This window comes from Anomalospiza imberbis, chromosome Z, assembly GCF_031753505.1.
Source record: "Anomalospiza imberbis isolate Cuckoo-Finch-1a 21T00152 chromosome Z, ASM3175350v1, whole genome shotgun sequence".
Classification (NCBI taxonomy): domain Eukaryota; kingdom Metazoa; phylum Chordata; class Aves; order Passeriformes; family Viduidae; genus Anomalospiza; species Anomalospiza imberbis.
The window spans coordinates 376,905-399,432 of record NC_089721.1 but is presented as its reverse complement, the minus strand read 5'-3'; the positions used below and the strand labels follow the sequence as shown (position 1 = coordinate 399,432).

General features: G+C 46.7%; 1 protein-coding gene across 1 annotated transcript in view; it reads right to left on the bottom strand.

Annotated features, from left to right (window-relative positions):
* Window positions 1-22,528, bottom strand: part of MYO5B (myosin VB) — a 147,008-nt gene that overhangs the window by 66,926 nt on the left and 57,554 nt on the right. Inside the window, exons 9-14 of the mRNA XM_068176078.1 lie at window positions 19,859-19,968; window positions 18,023-18,288; window positions 13,171-13,252; window positions 11,458-11,598; window positions 4,316-4,438; window positions 3,027-3,110 (exon numbers count right to left, since the gene is read on the bottom strand). Of these exons, the coding sequence (XP_068032179.1) occupies window positions 3,027-3,110; window positions 4,316-4,438; window positions 11,458-11,598; window positions 13,171-13,252; window positions 18,023-18,288; window positions 19,859-19,968 (806 nt within the window). The remainder of the gene's footprint in view (window positions 1-3,026; window positions 3,111-4,315; window positions 4,439-11,457; window positions 11,599-13,170; window positions 13,253-18,022; window positions 18,289-19,858; window positions 19,969-22,528) is intronic.

The window sequence follows — 22,528 nt, the reverse complement described above, 5'->3', positions numbered from 1 at the left end:
CTGCTGCTTTTGCTGGTTCAGAGAGACCAGGTTGCCTTTTACAGCAAAACAAAATTGTTTTTAATTGTCTATAGCCCTGGAGGGCAAATGCCAGGCAAGAGGTAAAAATACCAGGGTAACAATCTGCTGGCAAACAGGGGTTAGGGGCAGCAAGAGCAGATCATCAGGTGTTGAAGGATTTGGGAGAGGAATGTGACATTGCTCCTGCTGCTCTTCTTCCAGAACAGCACGGGATCAGCACAGGCTGATAAAAGCCACTGGTCCCATGTTGTTAGGGGAATGGCTTAAAGGCAGAAATTCAACAAACTATCTCCCAAAGGTTCTCAGACCCAAGTGTATTTCAGAGTGCTTTGGGCTGGGTCAGGGCAGCTGTGGCTGCCCCATCCCTGGAAGTATCCAAGGCCACATTGGAGAGGGCTTGGAGGAACCTGAGATAGTGGAAGGGGCAGGGGTGGCACTGGATGGGATTTAAGATCCCCTCCAATGCAGCTATTAAACAAAAGTCCAGCTTGCTCTGATATTATATTGTGGTCCCTATATATGACAAGACAGCCTTTATTTTATATCTGTGTTTTTAGGGAACGATTTCCAGGGTCTCCACCACTCTACAGCACACTACTCCAACGAGTTACAATCTCTCCTCTACACCAAACAGAAATCCTTATCAGACACTGCCAGTTCTGCAGCACTGACTCCAACAGCAAGTTCAGCACTGGCTAAATAATTAATCATACAGCATCAACTATTCCTGGAGGTTACCTGCCATTTCTAGTGAGCTCTAATCACGCCCAGTTTTTCCCTGGGAAGCTTCCTGAACATGCAGAGCTCGTGATTTTGGCATTATTAAAGCCCAGCTTCACAGTTATTAATTTCACAACTACTCCCATGGATGAGAAAATTGCTTGCCATCTTCACATGAATTCCTTGCTGTGAAACAGGCCAAGCCACTGACAACAGTTAACTAATTTCCCATTCTCATGTCTTCCAACTTTGACAGGAACAAACTCCTCCTAAAAAAAAATGTTTCCTCCACCTTTCTTCATCCCACTCCTTATTCAGGGTGGCATTTAGAAGGTCACAGGCAGCAGCAAACCCAAGAGTGTCACAAAGTCTGAATATGACACACATTTGCTTGCAACATGCAGGGGACCTTCAAAATTTGTAATGTTGAAAAAAAAAAAACAAAAAAAAACAAAGACAAAAACAAAACCAACTTAACATGATGGCTTATGCTGTGGAAGGCTTTGAAATGGTTTGGAGGAAAGCAGATGCACTCCTTCCTTAAACCACACACCAGGTTTGGAGCAACAGTGGTGTACCAGAGTGACACAGCCTGGATTTTGGCTGCTGGATGGTGAGTTGGAGTTTGCAGGGCTGCACTTTCACACTAACTGCTTAATAAAAGCTGCCCCTGGGAGAGATGAGGTTGTTTAAATTTTCAGCTCATTAATTGACAATGAAAGACTCAAGGCTGCAGGGAAGAACTTTTGGTCTGGTTTTAAAACAACAAGGATCTGAAATTCCTTAGCTGTCCGTGCTATTGACACTTTTAACCCAACCTACCCAAATGCCCATGGAGAGCAGGAGTGTGGTACTGGAAGCCAGTGTAAAATCTACTCAATTTATTTAGAAAACTGTAAAATCTCTGGCTCGGAGCCCTCTGTCAAATGCTCATTTACTGCAGGCATGACCCACTCCAAAGCCTTCAGAGCCCCACAGCTCTTCTGCTTCCAACATGCCACCAAATCCACAGCCCCCAGGAAATTTTAAACAGCAAGAGCCAAAAAAACCTTTACCAGGAGACCTGGCATTCAAAGGCAGTCAATACATCCCTGCTGGCACTTGGTGCAATGAGATGTTGACAAGTTGTTTGTACAACACGCGGGAGAGGGAAGGTACACGGCACAAAGCCTTGTAAAAGACAAGTGACATCAAAAGTGATCATTAATATATGTTAATTTGTTAAAGTTACACATTGGCAGTGGTGTAAAACAGCTCCGCAACAGCTGGAGCATCTCAGAGTTCATGTTACATTTCCAGCATTGTGTATTAACTCTAGTTTTTGCACAGTGATTACTGAAGTAATTACAAGTCTCAGGGACACATATGATGCATTAAAGCTAAGAGGAACAGCTGTTTTCACAAAGAAGGGGGACAGGACCAGCAAGGCTACCCACAAGGTACAAACTACATTGGTTTTAACCCCAGATCCCCATGCTTTTGACCAGCCTGGTCTAGTGGAAGGTGTCTCATGGCAGTGGGCTGGGACAAAATGACCGCTAAATTCTCTTCCAACCCAAATAATCCTGTGATTCTATGGGTGATGAGTGATTGGGTGATGGGTGGGGAGCTCCAAGCAAGAGCTAAGTGGGATTTACAGTGCCCAAAAACTACCTGTTCCTAATTTTGGCCCTTGGTGACTAAAAAAAGAAGAGGATCAGCAGGTTTGGAAACTGCTTCTGCAATGCATATTGACAGGACACCAACACCAGGGTGAAGGAAGGCAGACAACTGTGGGTATGTTCAGTTCAGTCAGAGAGAAAGAGATTTCTGCCAGGCTAAGCCTGGCAAAAAGTCCAGGAGGAATGTAAAGAATCTATCATCTTGCTTTCCGTTCCATATAGATTTTTCTACCACACTGACCTAAGCCCAGTGTCCCAATCAGGTGAAATGTTTTTACTTTAAGACCAGTGGAATTAATGTTCACGATGTTCTCTATAAAAGAAGATAAGTGCTTTTGAATAAACACTCATTTGCCTTCTGAAATTGTACGAGTCATTTCGCCTGTCCCTGGCTCAACAGCGTCAGACAACCACCCACATCCACACATGGCTGAGACTGTAACCCCGAGCACCCGCCTCTCCCCGCTTCTCCCCTGCTCCACACCCCACTGATTTTGCTCTTTGGTCGGTGTCAGTGGCTGGAGACAGCAGCACGTTCATTCACACCCTGAGCCAGGCGTGGCACAGGGACGCACAGCTCAGCTCCAGCCTGGAGAGCTGCCCTGACCCTCTGCTCTTTTTTACCTTGCTGGCCTTCAGGATGTTGATCTGCTCCTCGTACACGGTGTCCCTGTTCTTCTCCAGAAACCCCTCGCTCTGGTACTCCACCTACCAGGACACAAAGGCAAGAAGCTCAGAGGGACAATTCCAAACACACAGGGACAAGGTGCTCCCACCACTCCTGTACTGCCGGGAGCTCACCCCAAAAACCTTAGAGGGGAAAGGAACAACTGGAATTTAATGGTCACTTTTTATCAAAGTGAATCTGGGTGAAAGCAAAAGCCTTACTGCAAACACAGATTGTTTCCTAGTCATTAAACTGCTGCGTATGGAAGCCTGGGGTAAAAAATGCAAGGATCATCAGTAACTCTACACGCTCTTATGTTCACTCCTCAACTACTTCTAAGTTAATCAATAAACCTCAAAATACACCCTGCCTAAGTCTCTTGTAGGTCTCTTGGGTTTTGAAACTGCAGAGGGTTGGAAAGCAAAGGAATTTTTAAAAAATTAATTAAAAAAATAGAGACAACAAAAGAAAATTTATCTTTTTCCACATTAAAAAAAAAAAAAAAAACTTTCTAAGAAATATTGCTTATGAAGGATCCATATGCAAAACCAGGTGCCTATGGAAAGGTGAGTACCAACCTTTGCCATGGTGAGCGCCTCTGGCATCCAGGGCAAACGTGGTTAGGAGTAGCACCTAGGAGTAGGGCATCACAGCACCTGGATGTTCTCCAACTCCTCAGACACTTCTTAAAAAGTTCCCTGGATTGATCTTTTTAATTTTTTCCTAACAAATGTGTGTTTGGGGTAACTTCAAGATTTTGAGATTCCTGTTGGCTGTGAATAACACCTGTCACATCAGGGCTTCAGTGAAGCTGGAGCCCATGGAAAAGACCCCCGAGCATCAGGCACTGGGATTTGGTTTAGTTTAGTGCCACAAGTGGTATCTTCTCCCTCAAAAAGGTGGGATCTGCCCGGGATCACCTCTCACCTCCTCCCTGCACTGTTCCTTGCTGACACTCACAGCTCCCGCTCTTCAAACACAAACACATTTTCTGCCAAGCTGCCCTTACAGAAACCCATTTCACCACAGCTTTGGAAAAGAGGATTTTTCCCTCCTCGAGAATCCACAACTCACAGCTCAGAGCCACAGCTGCGGGGACTGAAACCCTTGGGGTTGATCCAGATTTGCGCACCTAAGCCACAACCCCCACCCTCCAGGCACCAAGGACCAGCTCACGGGGCTATCCACTGATTTATTTTGCCGCAGGAGGCTTTCCTGTCCCTGCTGGGTGCTCCCTGCTGGGTACCTTGTCAGCAAAGTGCAGGATGATGAAGGAGGTGTTGGACATGCGCGGCTTCTGGAAGTGCTGGTTGGTGGCGTGGCGGTAGTACAGCTTCTGCACCCAGTTCTGGTCCGTGCCCTTGGGCATCTGCACGGGGACAAAGGGGACACTGCCAGGGCCAGGTGCTGCTCTGTGGCCACCTACTTTCATGACAAACACACCGAGACTGAGTTTCCAGCAAGAAACACCCAAATCTTGGCTCCGTTCCGGCAGCCGGAATGGCTCTTGCAGGAAAAAAAAAAAGGCAAAACGAACCGACAAAATGAACCAAAAAAACAAACCAAAAAACCACCCCAAAACAAAAAAGAAAGCACCCACAAACCCTGAAACAAAACAAAAACAAACAAAAACACACAAACAAACAAAAACCAAAACAAACAAAACCAGACCAAAAACCAACAAAAACCCAAAACCTCCCCCCAGAAAAACCAAACAAAAACTATCCCAAAACAAAAAAGCACCCACAAACCCTGAAACAAAACAAACAAAAAAACCAACAAAAAAAAACCCCCACAAAAATCAAAACAAACAAAACCAAATCAAAAACCAACAAAAAACCCCCAAAACCTCCACTCCCAAAAAATCAAACAAAAAGCCCCAACAGAAACAAACCTAGAACCAAACAAAAAACCCCAAAATGAAACAAAACTCCAAATACATACACACACACACACAAAAACAAAAAAACCCACACCCAAATAACAACAAAAAACCCCCACTAATTAAAACAGAATTATTAAAGAAGTATTTTTGCACTTAAGATACATTAAGGCACCAACATTATTTTTTAATGCTGTTTTAGGTGATGGAATCGTTTCCAGAAACTGCCACATGAGACCACCTGCATGAAGTTCTGATCTACATAAGAGTGAAATTGTTTCTCTTGGGGTCTGAGAGCCACCACTGATGGGGCTCATCCCCATCCCATGGACCACTGCTGAGCACAGCTGCGGCTGCACAAACACGCACACACAGATACTTTTTTTTTTTTTTAACAAAGGAAAGGGATAATTGGATACTTAGGTTAGAAGAAGAGATGGTTCAGAAGAAAAGTCTCAGTCAATATTTAAACATAGACGGGACAAAGCCTAGAAACCACAGAAGAACTTTGCAGGAACAGAGAGAGCTCTTGATCATCCATCAGGACTTTACATAGGCCTTTATATGAGAAACGACAGAGTAAATAGGGACAGAGAACAGGAAGATGGAAAACACGAGACAGGTGAGGAATATTTCTTTATGCTGCTCTGAAACAGCCGTTGATTTCATGACAGCAAACCAAAACCCACCAGAAGGGTTCTGAACACAGGGATAACCATCTCCTGCCAATCCCTGTAATGAGAGTGAGTTAAATGCAGCAGCCACTCAACGCAAGCTGTGCTCCCTCACATTTGTTTATATTTTACAATTTTTAAGTTTAGCCAATTATGGATACACACAGAAATAACACAGGCTATATATAAATATTGAAAGGCACTTGGCTATGCAATTATATACATATTTTATTTATGCAAGGTAAGACTTGCATGTTTAAACTATGGGGTTATATAAATGCAGATGTGTTTCTTTTCATGGGTCATATTTAGTATTTGCATGCAAAAGCATCCTTTCTGGAGGTATCACTGGGTGCCTCCTGTGCAGGACTAAGCCACAGGTGCAGAGCAGGAGCACTGCAGCCAACCTGAGCCACATTTATCCCACACCAGCTCTCTTCCAGAGCATCCACTTTGCTGAAAAACCTGCTTATCTCAGAGATGAACTTCAAAGGCATCGCTCCTGCCTCCCAGAAAGAGGGTCTGCCATACCCTGCTCACCATGCTGCAGCCTGGGTATTTTTAGATGCCTGGGAATTACCTGATAGGGACCAAGTTCCAAAGATAAAAATTAAGGAGGTCATTATCTGTACTATTGTAACAGCTTTTGGTATTACCTTGGCAGTTTGAGGCCCTTAGAGCAACTGAGAAAGTTATTTATGGGCTATCTCATCTCTTTTTTTAGGGGAAGGGGAAGAGGAAAAGCCTTGCAAGTTTTGTACGGAATCTTTAAACAGGATAAAGCTGATGCCAGGAATTGCACAAGGTCACTGCCTGTGCTGCTCTGTCCTCCCCAGTCACAGGCAGGGTCCCCTCCCCTCTGGATCCACTGGTGCTGCCAGGAGCTCCTGCAACCACAATCACACCCACCCACTGGAGCCAGGGCCAGCTCCACGGGATCCATTCTGCATCCCAGGACCAAGATCCCACCAGCCAGGTGAGGAGATGCTTGGGACCACCTGGAGTAAAGGCTGAGACTCCCTCCATCACCACCAGCTCCAAGAGAAGGACAATTAAATGGACAGAAGAAACAAAGGCCAATGGTTTAAGGTGAAGGAGGGTAGATTAAGATTAGATATTATGAAGAAATTCCTCCCTGTGAGGGTCTGGCACAGGTTATCCAGCAAAGCTGTGACTGCTCCATCCCTGGAAGTGTCCATGACCAGGCTGGATGGGGCTTGGAGCAACCTGGGATAGTGGAAGGAGTCCCTGCCCATGGCAGGGGGTGGCACTGATGAGCTTCAAGGTTCCTTCCCACCCAAACCATTCAGGGATTCTGTGATTCAAACCTAATGATCTAAAAGTCAACCCTCTGAAAACACAGTAGGAGCTACTCACATTTTACTTCTTTACTCCTTAGCTCTCCAATATAAGTTAAAGCCTGAAGAGAGTGTGGGCTGCCTCTGCACTCCAGAAACACGTTCCACTGCAAGTGATGTGCCTGACTTTAAAGTCATCAGAGCTGACAGCATGACGTAGGGGAGGCTGCTCTGCCCGCGCGTCGGGCGGCCCGCCCGAGAGGAAAGCTCAGGGCTCCAACCTCTCTGTATCTGCTCGTGGAGCAGAAATCCCCCTGGACAGGAAAGCCATGTGCTAATTCCTGATGTCCAAAAAGCTAATGAGCCCAGACAAGGAAAACACATTTGCTCAGATCCCCAAGTCTGCAGCGATGCACGGAGAGAAGCGGGATGGAAAAGCAGCGGGCCAGAAGCGGAGTGCAGCGTTCCTGGCACTTGACAGAAGGACACAGCAAAGGTCAAAGAGCATCTTCTGAACAGCGCTAGAAAATGCATTTGGCACTTCAGCAGCATAACACATTGGCGACGTGCCATGGAACACAGAATGGAGCCACAGAGGAGCTCAAGAACATGAGGGAGCTGGGGTGGTTGGTGAGACACCTCCCCCTTAGGCAGCCTGAGGGCCAGGCTGCTCCACGAGCACAAAAATCCCTCACAAATCTTGGGCAACAGCGACAACAGTGGCATGTGAATTCTCCCAATCAGCCTGCTCCTGATTGAGCCCTTCTGGTTGTACTTAAGGGAAACTAACACTTGTTTTTTCGTTAAGTTTTTCATTCTCACTCCCATGCCAAGGCAAAAGCCAGGAAACAGTGAGGTAGCTAGCAGGACATCTTATGGAGCAACCTGGGCATCCACAGTAACCTCTGACTGTACTCCCAAACAGAACCACAGAACCACAGGATATCCTGAGCTGGAAGGGATCCACAAGGACCAGCAATGTCCAGCTCCTGGCCCTGCACAGGACAGCCCCAAAACTGCCACCCTGTGCCAGAGAGCATTGTCCAAGCCTCTCGGGAAGCATCTGGAAGACAGGCAGCACGCCCACATGGCATGTAGCTTCAGTCTGAAAAGCAGGACAGCTCACCCAGCTTTAACAGAGGCTCAACTGCATTTCTGAAGGTTTTCTGTTTTCTCTAAGGATAACTTAAATCTCTTGAAAAACCAACCCCAGCTGGCTGCTCCTCTTCAGAGAGTGTAAGTCATTCCACATGTTTCCTTAGAATTCAAAGTCTTCCAAAGTGTGCTGTCCCATCCATCAAAGTAACTCCCTCCACAAGTACAACCACACCCTAAATCTAGTCCAGATATCCAAAGAATCTTCCCACAACCGGATTTGGAGAAGACAGCCCCCATCCTTCATTTCTTCTGACAGGCTCTACTCCTTTCCCAGATTATTTCCCCCTTGGCCCCATGGTGACTGCACCCACCCTGCACAGCTCACCAAGGGGAGGTTCTCCTGGATGCCCTTCTGCCCTTTCCCACCTCTTTGGGCCCATCAGTTTGTGCTACAGCCCACCGTGGCGGCCTTGGGCAGAACTTCTTCTGAACAGGGGACATGAACTTTCATTGTTCTCTGGCATCAGAGCAAAACCAAGCGGTCCTAAAAGCTTCAGATCCGGGCAGGTGAAACTCCAGTGCAGAAAACAGGGAAAAGGCTCTTCAAGGACTTTAGAGTCCCTCAGCAGGGGACACAGGTCACAGTCCAGAGAGTTATAATCTCTGGTATAATAAGGGTTCCTGGGCAGACCAAGGATGTAACAGGACAAAGGACCAAATGAGCTCCAGAAGCCAACTCCGACCTTAATAATTCTAGAACAGCTTCCAACTCCTATATTACAAAGCTGCTTTTAAAAACCCAAACATAAACATCTCTCTCTTCTTCTATCCATAAACATCTCCCTCCTGGAGAGGGATTTTTCACAAAGACGTGGAGTGACAGGACACAGGCGATGGCTTCCACTGCCAGAGGGCAGGGTTAGATGGGATATTGGACTGGGCTTGGAGCAGCCTGGGACAGGAGAAGGGGTGGGGCAGGGGGTGGAGCAGGATGATCTTTAAGGTCCACACCAAACCATTCTGTGATTCCGTTATTCCAAGATTCTATGTCCTAAAGTCTGTTTTAAGAAGGAGGGTTTTTCTCATTAGCTTTCAGGAGACAGGTTTAGTCCTTAACACTCCAATCCCAGCTCAAGACCCTTCTCTTTCACTGCCAATTCTAACATCAATTTTTCCCTAAACGGCAGCATGACTCTCCTATGACCTACACTTCCTGAACTGCTTCAGCAAGTACCCAGCCACCTCCTCCCCAACCACACATTAAGGATTGGAAAAAAACCCCATACTGTGAAGCAAGAACATTAGTGACAAACCCTCTGCATTTGCACCAATGCTTCATTATGTACCAAATATTCCCCTGATGCTGTTTCACGTCCCAGAGTGCTTTCATCCGCTGCCATAGGTTCTAACAAGGTGGCATGCAATTACCTTATTGTGGTCCCACCCCAGGAGCTGAAACACTGCTGTGGGGGTGAAGGCTTTCATCCATAAACTGCTGCTTGCAGCTGACAGGTTTTGCTGAAATTTTCATAAATCTGGAGAACACTTGCAGGTTGTTATAAAAGAGGCGATTACAGGGTTGGTAATAAGGGCCTGTGACTAATGACAGCATCCCCTACTGACAGGTAAACACCCAGATAATTGGCATTTGATGAGAAGGGGGAGGGAATAGATCTTGTGGGGGGGTTGGGATTCTTTTCTTTGGTTGGTTTTTTAGGTTTTTATTTTGTTTTGTTTTGGTTTTTTGTTGTTGGTGGTTTTTGGGTTTTGGTTTTCTTTTTTTTTTTTTTTTTTTTTTGGTTTGGTGGGGTTTTTTTGTCAAAAAATAAGTATGGATGAAAAAAGTAGTACCAGGTAAATCTACTACTGGTACATGGGAGCTGCAGCGTCATCAGCAGCAATCAGTGCCAGGTGCTCCAGAGAGGAGCCAAGGGTGTCACTCCCAACACCAGGGAAACTTCACTTATGGTCGTGACAGCATCCAGGAGACAGTTGGAGCCCTGCAGAATTTAACTGGCTTAATAGCACAGAGACCAGATGAAATGATGCTGAATATCAAGCAAATAATCTGGCCTCCTTCCCAGCCAGCACTGGCTGAGATACTGTGCTTAAGGACATCAAATTAAGTCAAATTTTTTCTCATTTTTAAGGAGATTTCCTGAGTGCAGACTTGAAAAGGGCAAAGCCCCAACTCTGGCTCACCCCAAAGATGCAGCCAAAGTGTCTGTAGGTCAGACCAGGGCTGAGCCTGTGGGATGTAAAGGCTGGGACAGCCCTACCGTGCCTGGGAAGGCAGCCCTGGTACCTGGAGGGCAGCAAACACTTCACAGGTCACCCACCTTCCAGACAAACACAGGTGCTACGTCCTTGTCCTGGAAAACCAGTCTGAACAGTGGACCCCAGCCCTTTCCCTCTGACACACCACAACACTCGTGTTCTTGAGCCACCAGATCTGTCCTGTGCTCATGGATCACACAAACACCACAGGAATTCCTTGGGTCCTTCTTATCACCTCGGTGGTGAGGTGGGCCCTTTATCCACTTCAGCTCTCCCAACACTTTGTCTCACTCTTCCCTGCCTTTGTTCAGAAACCCTCAGAGCCCTCCCACAGTCAGAAAGGCATTCCCTGGCACAGAATACATCCAAGTCTCAGTGGAAACCCTTCCTGAGGACAACGTGGGTCACCCCACAGCAACACCAGGCTGAGGCTGCTCAAGGAAGCCACACCCAGCAGGAAGGCAGTCCCCATCCCCTTCCAACAGGACATGCCCAGCTTCAAAACAGGCATCCCAGCCTTCCAAGGAAACATGCCCTCTGACATTCCTTGTTCCTGTCTATATTTGATTCTTCACGACTGAACAATGTGTGAACAAGGAGTCCAACCTTTCTTCTGGATTGTCATCAAGCTTTGCCACTCTGGCTTTTCTTCTCAAATTTCAAGCAAGATTTCACTTTGGCCAGTATGAGAGAGAGAGAGAGGGCAAAAGACAGCAAACTGCTCTCTAACATTATGACTCTGAAATCTGCACACTAAATGCAATGAGTTTTACCTTAAAGAGCTGTTACAAGAGGACTCAGGTTTCCCCTGAGAAAAAATAAGGCTTGAGAGGAGCTCCAGCTCCTTTTGGGCAATGCCAAAGACATCAGGTCTCAATCAACAGCTATCCCTCAGTACAGCCAGGCCAGACATACGAGCACTGGCTGCACATGGTGAGTGCAGGTACCCAGGTTTGGAGCAAACACCTGCCCAGGAGGCTCTGAATGTCACAAACCAAAGCAAATGCCAGCTCAAGCCTACTCTTGCATGAACACAGCAGCAACACGTGTGAAAGGAGATGTTTACCCACCTGCATGACACCAGAGGTTAAAGCCCATTCTTTGATCTTTTACGGAAACAAAGACACCAAAGGGCCAAAAAGTGGGAGGCCCTCTTTACCTTGCACTCTTCATTCAGCAGGTCCAGGATCCCAAGCTTGGATTCTATCAGGTCAATGCAGGGCTGGTTGTCGTAGAAGTCTATGAGAGTCCAAGGGATTGTCTCCTTCATGTACTCCTCTTGTTCCAGTTTAAACACGTGCTGGGAGTGGGAGAAAGCAGAGCCATTGAGTGTGAGCCCAGCCAGCAGAGCACAGCCCCTTCCCCTTGTCCCTGCTGGACTTCAGCATTCCATGAGCACATCCAGAAGCCAGAGAGGCTCTAGGTGCCCTCACATACAGCCTGTACGTTCACACGTGCATTTATCCCATATTCCTGGGCCCATTTAGCCATTTAGCCCATTTTCCTGGCCAGGAAAACAAAACCATTACACTGGGAAACCACGGCGCAGGGAAAAACAAGGCTTGAAATGACTTTCACTACAAAGTGACTGAAGCTGTCGCTGCGACAAGGTGGGAGCCATATGCTGGTGTGGCAGTGACACATATATCTCTTGGGCTGACAAAAATCCTCCTCTGCTCTATTGCTCTGCTGATTAGAGCAGTGACCTGAAGCAGGTTCACAAGCTGGGAGCCCAGCCAGGGCGGGGAGCCCGTGTCCCCATCTGCGAGCAGGGCTTCACAAAGAGCACCCATCCTCCCACAAGGCGTATCAGCAGCAGCATCTGACTGACTCAGGGACACTTCTATTGAGAATTCTTATTTTAAAAAACCTACAATAAAAAAAAAAAAAAAAAAAATCGTTGCAAGGCTTACGTATCTCAGGTCTCTGCCCAAGCAGATAAATTATCTCTGGCTGTTTCTGAGATACTCTAAAGCATATTAAAAAATGATTTTTCAAATGCAATTTTTTTCCCCTTCAAAGATTGCTTTTTAAAATCTCTTCGAACATCTTGGAGCTTGAATTTATAAGCTTCAGAAGTGATAGTTAGACATACCAAGTAAGATATGAATAGTGCAAATACAATCCATAATTTACTTTTCATTTTTAGCAGCAGTGATCTATCTGATGCATTAGATAGACTGCAAATGCTCATGTCCACGCATAAGATATGGCTTCAAAGGGCCAAACTAATCTGCAGTACTTAAATGCTCAAATTTAACAAGTTTTCCCCTGTATCCTGAAATTAACAGTATTTTTTTCCCTCCTTACAACTGAAGCAGAAGACAACTCCTTACTCGTCCCGTTTCCAGTGAAGGTAAATGCTTGTTTCTAATACAATAGGAAAACTTCTGGGTTTTTTGAGGCATGTCCACATGAAAAGTGTGGAGTATTTCTAATTCTGTTACTTAATATAGAGTTTTCATCTCACATGTTTAAACCATGCTTAATGGGAAGGTTTCCACACCCATAACTTATTTTAATTCACACTGGAAACCAGCATGAAACCATCCAGGTTTTGTTTTAGGATAGAAACAGCACCAAGAAAAAGGCAGATTACATACTTATCAGAGCAATATGTGAGCCTTTGCACAAACCACATGCAAAATCCATTCCTAGGCTCAAGTTTATACATCAACCAAGCAACATTTTTCAACTTGATAGGAACATCTAGAACCACTGCAGTGAAATATCTGGGAGAGGGGCATTCCAAGGACCACATGATCTGCCCAAGCTGCAGGTAAATGCTGTTAAGCAGGAGCCAGACACACCACAATCCTGCCTGGTTACATTTTCTGCTCGATTTTATGGAACATTTCCAAGCTGACCTTACCAAGTTGAACTGCTGCTGGAGCTTTTCGTTGGCATAGTTGATACAGAACTGTTCAAAGCTATTCACTTCACAAGTTTCAAACCTGCAAAGCAATGAATAAATCAGCATTAGGCATTTCTTTGTCTCAAAATCTTCTTCTATTTTTTTTTTTTTTCCTGCAACGGTACCATCCGTGCAACAGGGATCACTCAACCATCCCTTCCATTCCTCCTATCCCAGACCTGCACTTTTTTCCTCAAAACATCTTTCTTCCCTTGGCACAACTCGAGGGATTCAAGAGGTCCCTCCTGATACACAGGAATGAGACATTTGGCATGACTGCAGCTTCCTGCCCATCAGCCCTGTCTGAAACAGGAAATGTAACAGCTTCTCCTGGGGAAAAATATTATGAAATATTAAGTTCCAAACACATTTGCTGCAAAGGTGATGAAGAAACAGTAGCTGCCATCTTAAAAGACCCAGCATGCTACTTTTAATGGAATTTAATAGGGCAGAAAAAGAAGGTATTAAATTTGCAATTATAGCTTCTGCACTGCATCCCTGTTAGCACAAAAATTAGACATACGTGAGTAAGCAATTTCTGGAAGGAAGAAGGGGAAAAACAGTGATTTCAGCTCTAACTCCACATTCCTTAGAGGAACCTTAGAGGGTCCTTGGTGCTGGACTCAGTGATCCACCTCTTCACCAGGACTTCCAAAACATTATCCTACCCTGCCACAGATCAGCTCCAAAACAGGCCCAAAATTAGCTTTTTAGTCACAATTAGAAAGGAAAAAATATGCAGTTTTAGTAAGACAAACTACAGGTAAGGAGCAGGGAGCCAGCAGAGCCCCTGAGGCTGAAGCACACAACACCCAGGGACAGGCACGGGGAGCCAGGCTTGCTCTTAAAACCCAAAGAGGGTATTTTGAGCTACCTCTGGGAATTATGTGTTTTATATTTCTATTTTTAAGGCACAGTTGGAAGGGGGAAGGGAAAAAAAAAGTCTCTGACACATGAGTGTAAGGATTAAACCAAGGGGAGAAGTGGGAATGCTTCCTGTGTTCAATGAGTAAGCTGCTGTAATGATAAATATGTGACTAAATAATTGTTCAGGCAATAGGCACTGTAGGAGCTGGCAGAACAGTCTTTAAACACTGAATAAATGAAGCCCTTTCTTTCCAAAATAATCAGTACTTCTGCCACTTCCTGAGGACCACCCTGCTGTTACCCTGGTGATGCAGTTATTCCCCAGGTACTTCCAGGTGACACTGCCATCACCACACAAAATGCCAGAGTCCCTGGGGAAATGCAATGCCAAATGGCAAAAGAAAAAGGGGAATGGGAGAAATGAGCTGGTTTTGTGCTTTTATCACCCGCACAGTCCTTGAGGAAACCTGGGACTGCTTCCCCTCTTCACGCCCAGCACTGCCCCTGCAGCTGGTGCCACCTGTGCCAAGCAGAGGATGCTTAACCCATCCCCTTCCCAAAAACTGGGCTTTACAGTCTTTAAAGCAACAGAATCTAGTGCCTGGGACAACAAATGCTTACATTAAAGACGTGGTGTGGCCCTCAGTGATGGATGTGTCCCTGGAGAGAGCCCCCACTGTGCTCGATCCGTGTTGGCTGAGCCAATCTGCGCCTCTAGCCCTCGCCACTCAAGGAATGTGGCATCCCAGGACTCTTTGGAAATACCAGCTGCTGCAGGCTCATGGTCTCAGCAACAGGGCAAGGAAAGATTTAATGAAAACAGAGATGGAGAGGCAGGTGGAAAAAGGCAATGAGGAAAAATATCGGAGTGGAAACTTCTCCCCCTCCGAGACACAAGACGTGATTTATGAACCCTCCCAGTGAGTGCCAGACGGGGGCAGAGCTGTTGTACAGCTCCAGCTCCAAGAGAGATCTCACAAAGTTGCTAATTAAGGGAATCTACTAGCCCAATTTGTTAATTAACAAAGGAGATTAGCCGTCAGCCCTACGTGTGTGCATGCCAGGAGGCCCTACCTTCCCAGACTGACTGCACTGAGGGCAACACCTTGATGGGGAAAGCAAAACGGTGCCTGTTGGGTCTCTATTCATTTTCGTGCACTGTAATTTGGTGGAAAAAATAAGCATATTCACCACTCCAGCCCATTGCTGTGGCTCCCTGGAAGACACATTCAGCTTGGGGACAGCTTTTGTAAGTAGATTTTCAAGGGGCAAATGCTGTATTTTGGTTTTTCTGCTGCTCCCCATTCTGCTGGTCTCTCCTACGTCCTCTGCAGCACCAAGGTTTGTATTAAAATATTTAAAGTTCATGAATAAGTGCAGCACACAGCTGGTTGCCTGGGTGTTCACACTTCATGTGGCAAACAAGAGGGGGAACAAGCCATTCCCACCAAACCGAGGAGTGCCACATGAATCCACTCTTCTGACTGACTTCAGTATTAGTGCTACAGCAAATAACACCATTTCAATAAATACAGAAAGGCTTTCAGTGCTGTACCCCCCCACCTCGGTGTTAACAGGGAATTGAGGCTGCAAAGTTGAGCATTGGAAAGTTGGAAGAAAAACCCTACAGCTTCTGCACCCTCTGTTTGGATCCCATCCCTAGAAATCCCATGCAGAGGGACAGTCTCCCACAGGAGCACCGGCACAGAAGCTCTGAGGATGTCAAGGATGTGCTGTGAAGCTGGATGCAGGCTCCCTGCCTTTCCAGCTCAATCCCTCTCCCAAAGGAAAGAACAACATTCATTTGAGGGGAAAAAAAATCTGACGGTTAGAAAAATGCATTAAAAACTCAAAAAACACATGAGTTAGGAGATCCAAACCACTCTAAAGTTCAGCAGAGTCAGGGTATCATCACATTGTAAATTACTCAGCATTTAGACAGCAACACCCATTTAGAAAAGGGATTCATGGTCATTTTAGGACACCAGACTCCCACAAGCATTTCAGCCAAGAACATGGACACCTTCCCCTGCAAATCTGCCTCTCTAGTAGGACCTGCAGGTCTTTGTGGAAAAGCCCTGCTGGTGTCACCAGGGCTGAAAGCACCTGCTGGCCCACGCACTGGATAGGCAGCTGAAGGAGATTTTTCTTCCACACTAACAGATTTTCAAGCCCAGCTTAATCTTTCATGAACCTTATCCTCAAGTCTCCTTTCGTTCAAATTTCTGAAAGTTTGATCCTCTAACTCAGGCATCCATCACCCACCATCACCCACAGGGCTCCATCTCAAAGCTTTATTTATCATACTCCAGCCTGCAGAAGTTTCTGTGGGGGAAAACAGCTTTTCTATCTCATAAAAAAGAGATGGGAAACAGCTTCTCTATCTCATACAGCCTTCAAAGCAGACTATGCCATATTTAAGATCTTCCCGAGTGAGCCCAGAAACTTACAAACCAGAGAGAGCAACCTCATCACCTCAAGCTATCCCACTGAAATCCCAAACCAAACAGAACTGTGTGGTTATCATCCTTGATAGCAGTGATCCTGCAAACCTTGCCACGAGACAGCAGCTCTGGATGGAGATCAGCAACCAGTGGGGCTGCACTGCTGCCCCAGCACTTTCTGACATCCTTTCTGCTGCTGTGGTTGTCCAGATGTCAAAACTATCATCCCAAATGCCAGTAGCTGTAGAAACCTCGTGGGAGGGTTTATAGACAAGACCCAGTTCCAGCAATTGTGTAGGTGTTATAGCCCTAAAATCACACTGCTTTTTTGTTCTGATCTAGAACTGCTTTGGCAGGATTTCATCCTGAACTTGAGATTCTCCTGGAGCTGACAGACCTTCAGAGGACATGGAATTTGGGACTGAGCAAGCACAGTGACGGCCCTGGGTTAGGGACTGGTTCCTGGAGCAGCTGCAACTTGTGCATTCCACCTTCCCCTCCAAAACAGGAGCAATTCAGCACCCGAATGTAGTAAGGGAGAGTGGGAGAACTCCTGTCCCATTGAGAACCACAGAATCCCAGAAGGGTTTTGGGTTGCAGGGGACCTTTTAGGGTCATTCAGTCCCCACGTGCAGGGACACCTCCTACTGTCCCAGGTTGCTCCAAGTACCATCCAACACGGCCTTGCATGGACCTGCTGCATGGACCTGTCTGGGCCACCTGGGACTTTTCTCTTGCCCTTTCTATCCAGACACACCAGAAAAAAAAAAAAAAAAAAAAAAAAAAAAAAGTTGAAAAAATGGAGGGTGAAACCCAAATCCACAATACCTCTTTCCTTTTCCACCCCACAGCTGACAGAATCCCTTCCCTTTTCCTCCATCTTCTGCTTCTTTGCGGCACTTCAGCTAAAATGAACTCAGACAACTCTCACATCCCTCTTCTACCACCACTCAGGATGGCAAACCAGGCAGTAACGGGTACCCAGAACAATTTTAAAGTGGGTCATTGCCCCTGAGGGCACAGGCTGCAAGCCTTGCAAGAGCTCTGTGCACCTGACATCCCCACCACAGGTTCCCAAGCTCCTCTGAAAACTCTCACTGCACCAGGACCCTGCAGCAGCAGCTTCACAGATGAAAGAAGGGAGTGTCCTCAAACCCCACATCAAGATGAGGCAGTCTATGGTCTCCACAGCAGCACCTTCACCCCAGCTCATCTTTAAGATTGTTTTAAACAGCACAGGAGACAGAAACTCCAGATGGGAAGGGCATGGGAGGTAAATCCCAGAACACAGTGCTTACACAGACCCATGCACACCATTTTGTGCTGAAGGCTGCACACTCTGAAGGAGGATCAAAACTGCAAACTACACAGTACTTTTTTGTGCTCCTTTCCATTATTCCCATCACCTGCCACCAGCCGAAGCAGCGTGTGCTTCGCAGGAAGGGGAAGACAAATTATAAAGGAGTCATTGAGCAGATGAGAGCTGAGGAGGTGCCTACCCGTAGATGTCGAGCACGCCGATGAAGGAGTGCTGCTTCACAGTGGTGTTGAGGGCATTGTTGATGTGCTGCACGACCCAGTTGAAGAGCTGGGCATAGATGTGCTTGGCCAAGGCGTTCCTGGCGTTCACCACCTGGTGCAGGGACATGCTCTTCACGTAGGTCTCGGCCCTGGTGACGAGCTTGCAGTGGCACAGCCAGTGCTGCATCTGGTCCTGCTCCACGCCCAGCAGGCTGCAGAAGTTGCTCAGGTGCTCATCCTCGCTCTGGGAGGGGGGACCAGAAGCAAAGTCAGCAGGCTGGTGACACCTCAAACTGGCATTTTAGCACCCAAGTTCACAGATCTGCGCAAGGAGTGGCGGCTCTTTGTAACTATCAGGGAAAGCTGTGTCTCTCTGTGGGGGACAGGAGCGGAGAAGCAGTGACACCCATACAGCTGTGGGAGTCCTCATGGACAGGGTGGGACAGCTCACACGGGGCTCTGGATGGTGGTACCAAGGCTTGGCCCTGCTCTGGTTATCCTTGAGCTCTCAGCTTTCACAAAGAGCACATGTCCACAGGAAAAAGAATTCTCCACCTCATTCCTCCTCGACCTGCAACTACACCCTGCCCCTGAGCAACCCTGGTTATGCCTCAGACTAAAGCTTAGGGTATGCCAGGACACCATGCCTTCTACAGAATAACTCCATCCTGAATAACAAAGCTATAAATCGTGCATTTCCAGAAGGGCTTAGGCTTTGCACAATTAATAAAATGAAAGGTGAACTTCATTTTCTTTAGTGCAATGTATTTCACCGCTTCCCTCCTGAAATTAAGATAAAGCAGTTATGAGTCTCTGTTATGGTCAGATAGAAGGCACTGCCTTTTGGAAAACAAGAAAACAATTTCCCCTTCCCCTATGTAATAATAGGTATCTCTAGGAAGTAAATTGGTTCCAGTTAGGTAAGTGTACTTAGAAATGCTGGATGGGGCTGGGGATGCAGAAAAAAAAGTGCATTTTACAAGAATTCTAGGATGTTTTATTGCTACAATACCTTTTTGACCAGAGTCAAGGTAGTACCAGAATTGATTTAATACCTTGCAATTATATTTGAAGGTAATTAAACAGCATGAACTTCATTAACAGAACTCAACATCGCTGAAGCAGGCAGCTTTCACACATCCATGTTGCCAAATATCAAGTAAATTACCCCCAGCATCTCATTCATTGAACACCTCTAGGGTAACACTGAAGTGTGTGCAGAGCCCTTTTAATACTTTAATTAGGAACGAACGACACAGCCTGGGATGCAATGATAATTTACAGGACAGTATTTTCCATGTAATTGCTTTACCTTTCCCCACCTCTGAACAAACACAGAAACAGAAAAACCCCCCTCAAAGGCATCCTTAGTGTTACTTAGTTTTGCTAATTAACCATGCAGTGCTCCTTTGGCCACGTTACAAGCAGCAGCTCTGTGGCTTTGCCTGGAGGAAAGTGGTTGCAAAGCATCACACCTTGTGCTGGTGTCACCATCAGTGTCACCAGTCCCCAAGACCCTGCACTGGGTGTTCTAAGGAAGCAGGAAGAGTTAAGGTGGGCTGGGATGTCAGGGATGTAAGCAATTTTTGAACAGCCTTGCTTGCAGGCTGGCTAGAGAGGAGGAATAATGCATTATTTCCCAGGACAAACAAAGCAACTAGGAACTTATGATGTGTTTTCAAAAAAAGGCCAAAAAAACCAGGAGGAAAAGGGCTTTCTAGCCAAGGGCAAGGCTGTGAAGCCCAGCACATGAGCACGGCCTGACTCCTGAGCACATCAAGCTCCCCACGTGCCCGCTCCTGAGGGTGACCTACCGATATACTGCAGACGTCCTCGTCTTGTTCCTCTCGGATTTTCAAGTTCCCCAGGTGGAGAATGGCAGCAATTATCCTAAAAATGGTCATCTGGTGAGACTCCTTCACTCCTGCAGGAACAGTTGATAGCTGATTGTCACAACGGAAAATGAAACACAGTTTTAAGTTTATTTGAAGATGCTTGCAGCATTTGATTTCCTTCCGAGTCAGTTGGTTTTCAGAATCATGAGGCTGCTTCCAATAAACACACCATAAACTCTCAGTTTTAACGCTGATGGGTTTAATACACACAAACCCAAGGATGCTGCTGCACAGTGAACAAACAGGATCAGAGTTACAGGGGCTCTGCAGCTTTCACAGAACAAGGAGTTGCTTGTCTGTCACCACAGCCTGCTGACAACCAAAGCACACGAATTACAAATTACCCATATTGCCAACGTCCCACAAAAAGAAGGGAAAATTAAAGCCCTGCACAATGCCTCCACACTGGTGGCACAGCTGGATGCAGCGAGTCACCAGGGAGGTGATGGGGAGCTCTGTCTTACCATCCCCAGTGTCTCCACAAGAGACACTTGTGGGTCTTTACTCGGGGTGCAAGATGTTATTGCTTTATATATTTTATTTATACATTGTTTTATCTATTTTTCTTTACAGATATTCCCAGGATTTGCAGGCATTCCCAGGAGCTTTGCTCAGCAGCAGCCCACACATGGCCTTCTTGCCATATCTTGCATTTTTTTATCATCCTAGCTGGGTTTCTGTGTTCCTTTTGTGCTCAGGGTTGGTGTCCTAATTATCATCTCAAGGTCTGAGACATCACCTGCTGGTTTCTGAATTATCCAGAGCTTCCCTATCTCTCTCTCAGGACTTTTTTGTTATCAGCACAGTGAGAACTGTTTCAAGGTTACTAAAATGAGCAATGCTGTGCTCTTACTTGGATATCTTAACTGGAGTTAAGCCTGGCTAAAACTGGAGATTTGCAGAGAAATTTGACTTCTTGTTACATCCAAAAAGGCAAGACTGGAAACTCTATTAGCAGTTTCACCAGGGAACGAACAGAAGCAGGGCTGGGAAACACTGAAGGAAAATGAGGAAAAGCAGAGACAGAGGAGCACGTGAAGAACAGAAAATCATCATCAGACTGGCCCCAGAGGAAGATGCTCTCACAGGGCTTCCCAGGGACCACGGAGAGAGGGGAGCTGCTTGGGGAGCCAGAGAAGGGGAGCAAAGAGAGACTACACATGCCAGGGGGATGGGGAAAGAGTTCTCTGGGGATTAGAGTCCTGTGGGCAAGTTTGGAGCAACCAGGAATCATATTTTTTGAGTAGTCAACAGAACTCACACAAGCTGAGCAAGAGGAGGGTAAAGACAAGACCCCAAAGAGAAAGAGATAAGGCCCATGTAAAACACAAAGAGGACAAATCCTGGGGGAGCAATTGCAGTTCTACAGCTTGCAGTGAGTCCCTACAATCACTGCAGGCATAGCTGGGCAGGGGATTTTCACAGGCAACTGTAAATATCCTGAGCTCTTCTCCCAGCCTGTGAGAGGCACCAAGACTCACCAGGATTTATTGTTGTATTGTGTTTTTATATCTTTGTAACAGTTCTGTAATGGTTTGCCCCTTCACCCCCTATTTTCCCCCAGTGGTTCCACCCTGAGCTCTCCCGCCCTTCCTCCATTGCCACCCCTCCCTGGTGCCTTGTCCATCACACAGCTCCTAATCCCACTCTCCCAAAACCTTCCACCTTGGGCATCGAGTGAGTGGACAAAGGCCAGGGGTCCCTCCCTTAACCTTCCCCCATTGGTTTGTGTTTCTGTCTGTCCCTCTGCCTTCCACTCCCCCGAACTCCCCCACTGGGCGGTGGGCGTCCTTCCCCCTTGTCTCCGCCGTGGTACTTAAGGTGAAAGCCATGTGAGTCACTTTCGGCTGCAGGGACACGTAACTCAGAGCTCCTCGGAGCTTACAATAAACCTGAGACTTTTCCCCGGCCGTGAGTCGACTCCCTCATTACCTTCTCGGACGCTGCCTCTCCTCCATACAAGGCAGACAGTGAAGCGCTCTGTCTTAGCCGCTCCCCGAATCTGCCACGAGAGACAGGGGAGTGTCCCCCGCTGCTGACCGTGCCTCTGCCATGCAGGCAAAGCCAGGGGGCTTCAGAGGGAGCACAGAGGCAATTTATAAACTAGGTTTCAGATAAATACAAACACACTGGGCAAGTTTTCCCTTCCAGATTGTTTTTCCTTTCAAAGAGCCCTGCTGCAGGCAGGGCACAGCTCTGCGCCCCCACTGCCTGCACGGGGGCTGGACACAGCCGCAGCTTCTGTAGCTGCCGTGTGGATGGGGACTCTGCACAGCAGGGATGTACTCAGCTCATTATTTCCAGGAATCAGCTACTCAGTACAGAGCTGTGATCCAACAAGTGACATCACCCTCGACCACAACACAGACTGAACTGCGCAGTAACAGCTCTTTGCCTGCTCGTAAACAGGGTAAAAAATAGCAAGTCAATACTGCAGCCCTGCTTTGACTTTAGAATGGTTTCTCCTAAATTCTGCATCCCTCTCCATTTCACTGCTGCTTCACAGACAGCTGCTAGAAACACTTCAGCAGCTCCTTCTCAAAAGCAAAGTAAAGCCAGCTAGGTCAACAGGAATGTTATAATTCAAGT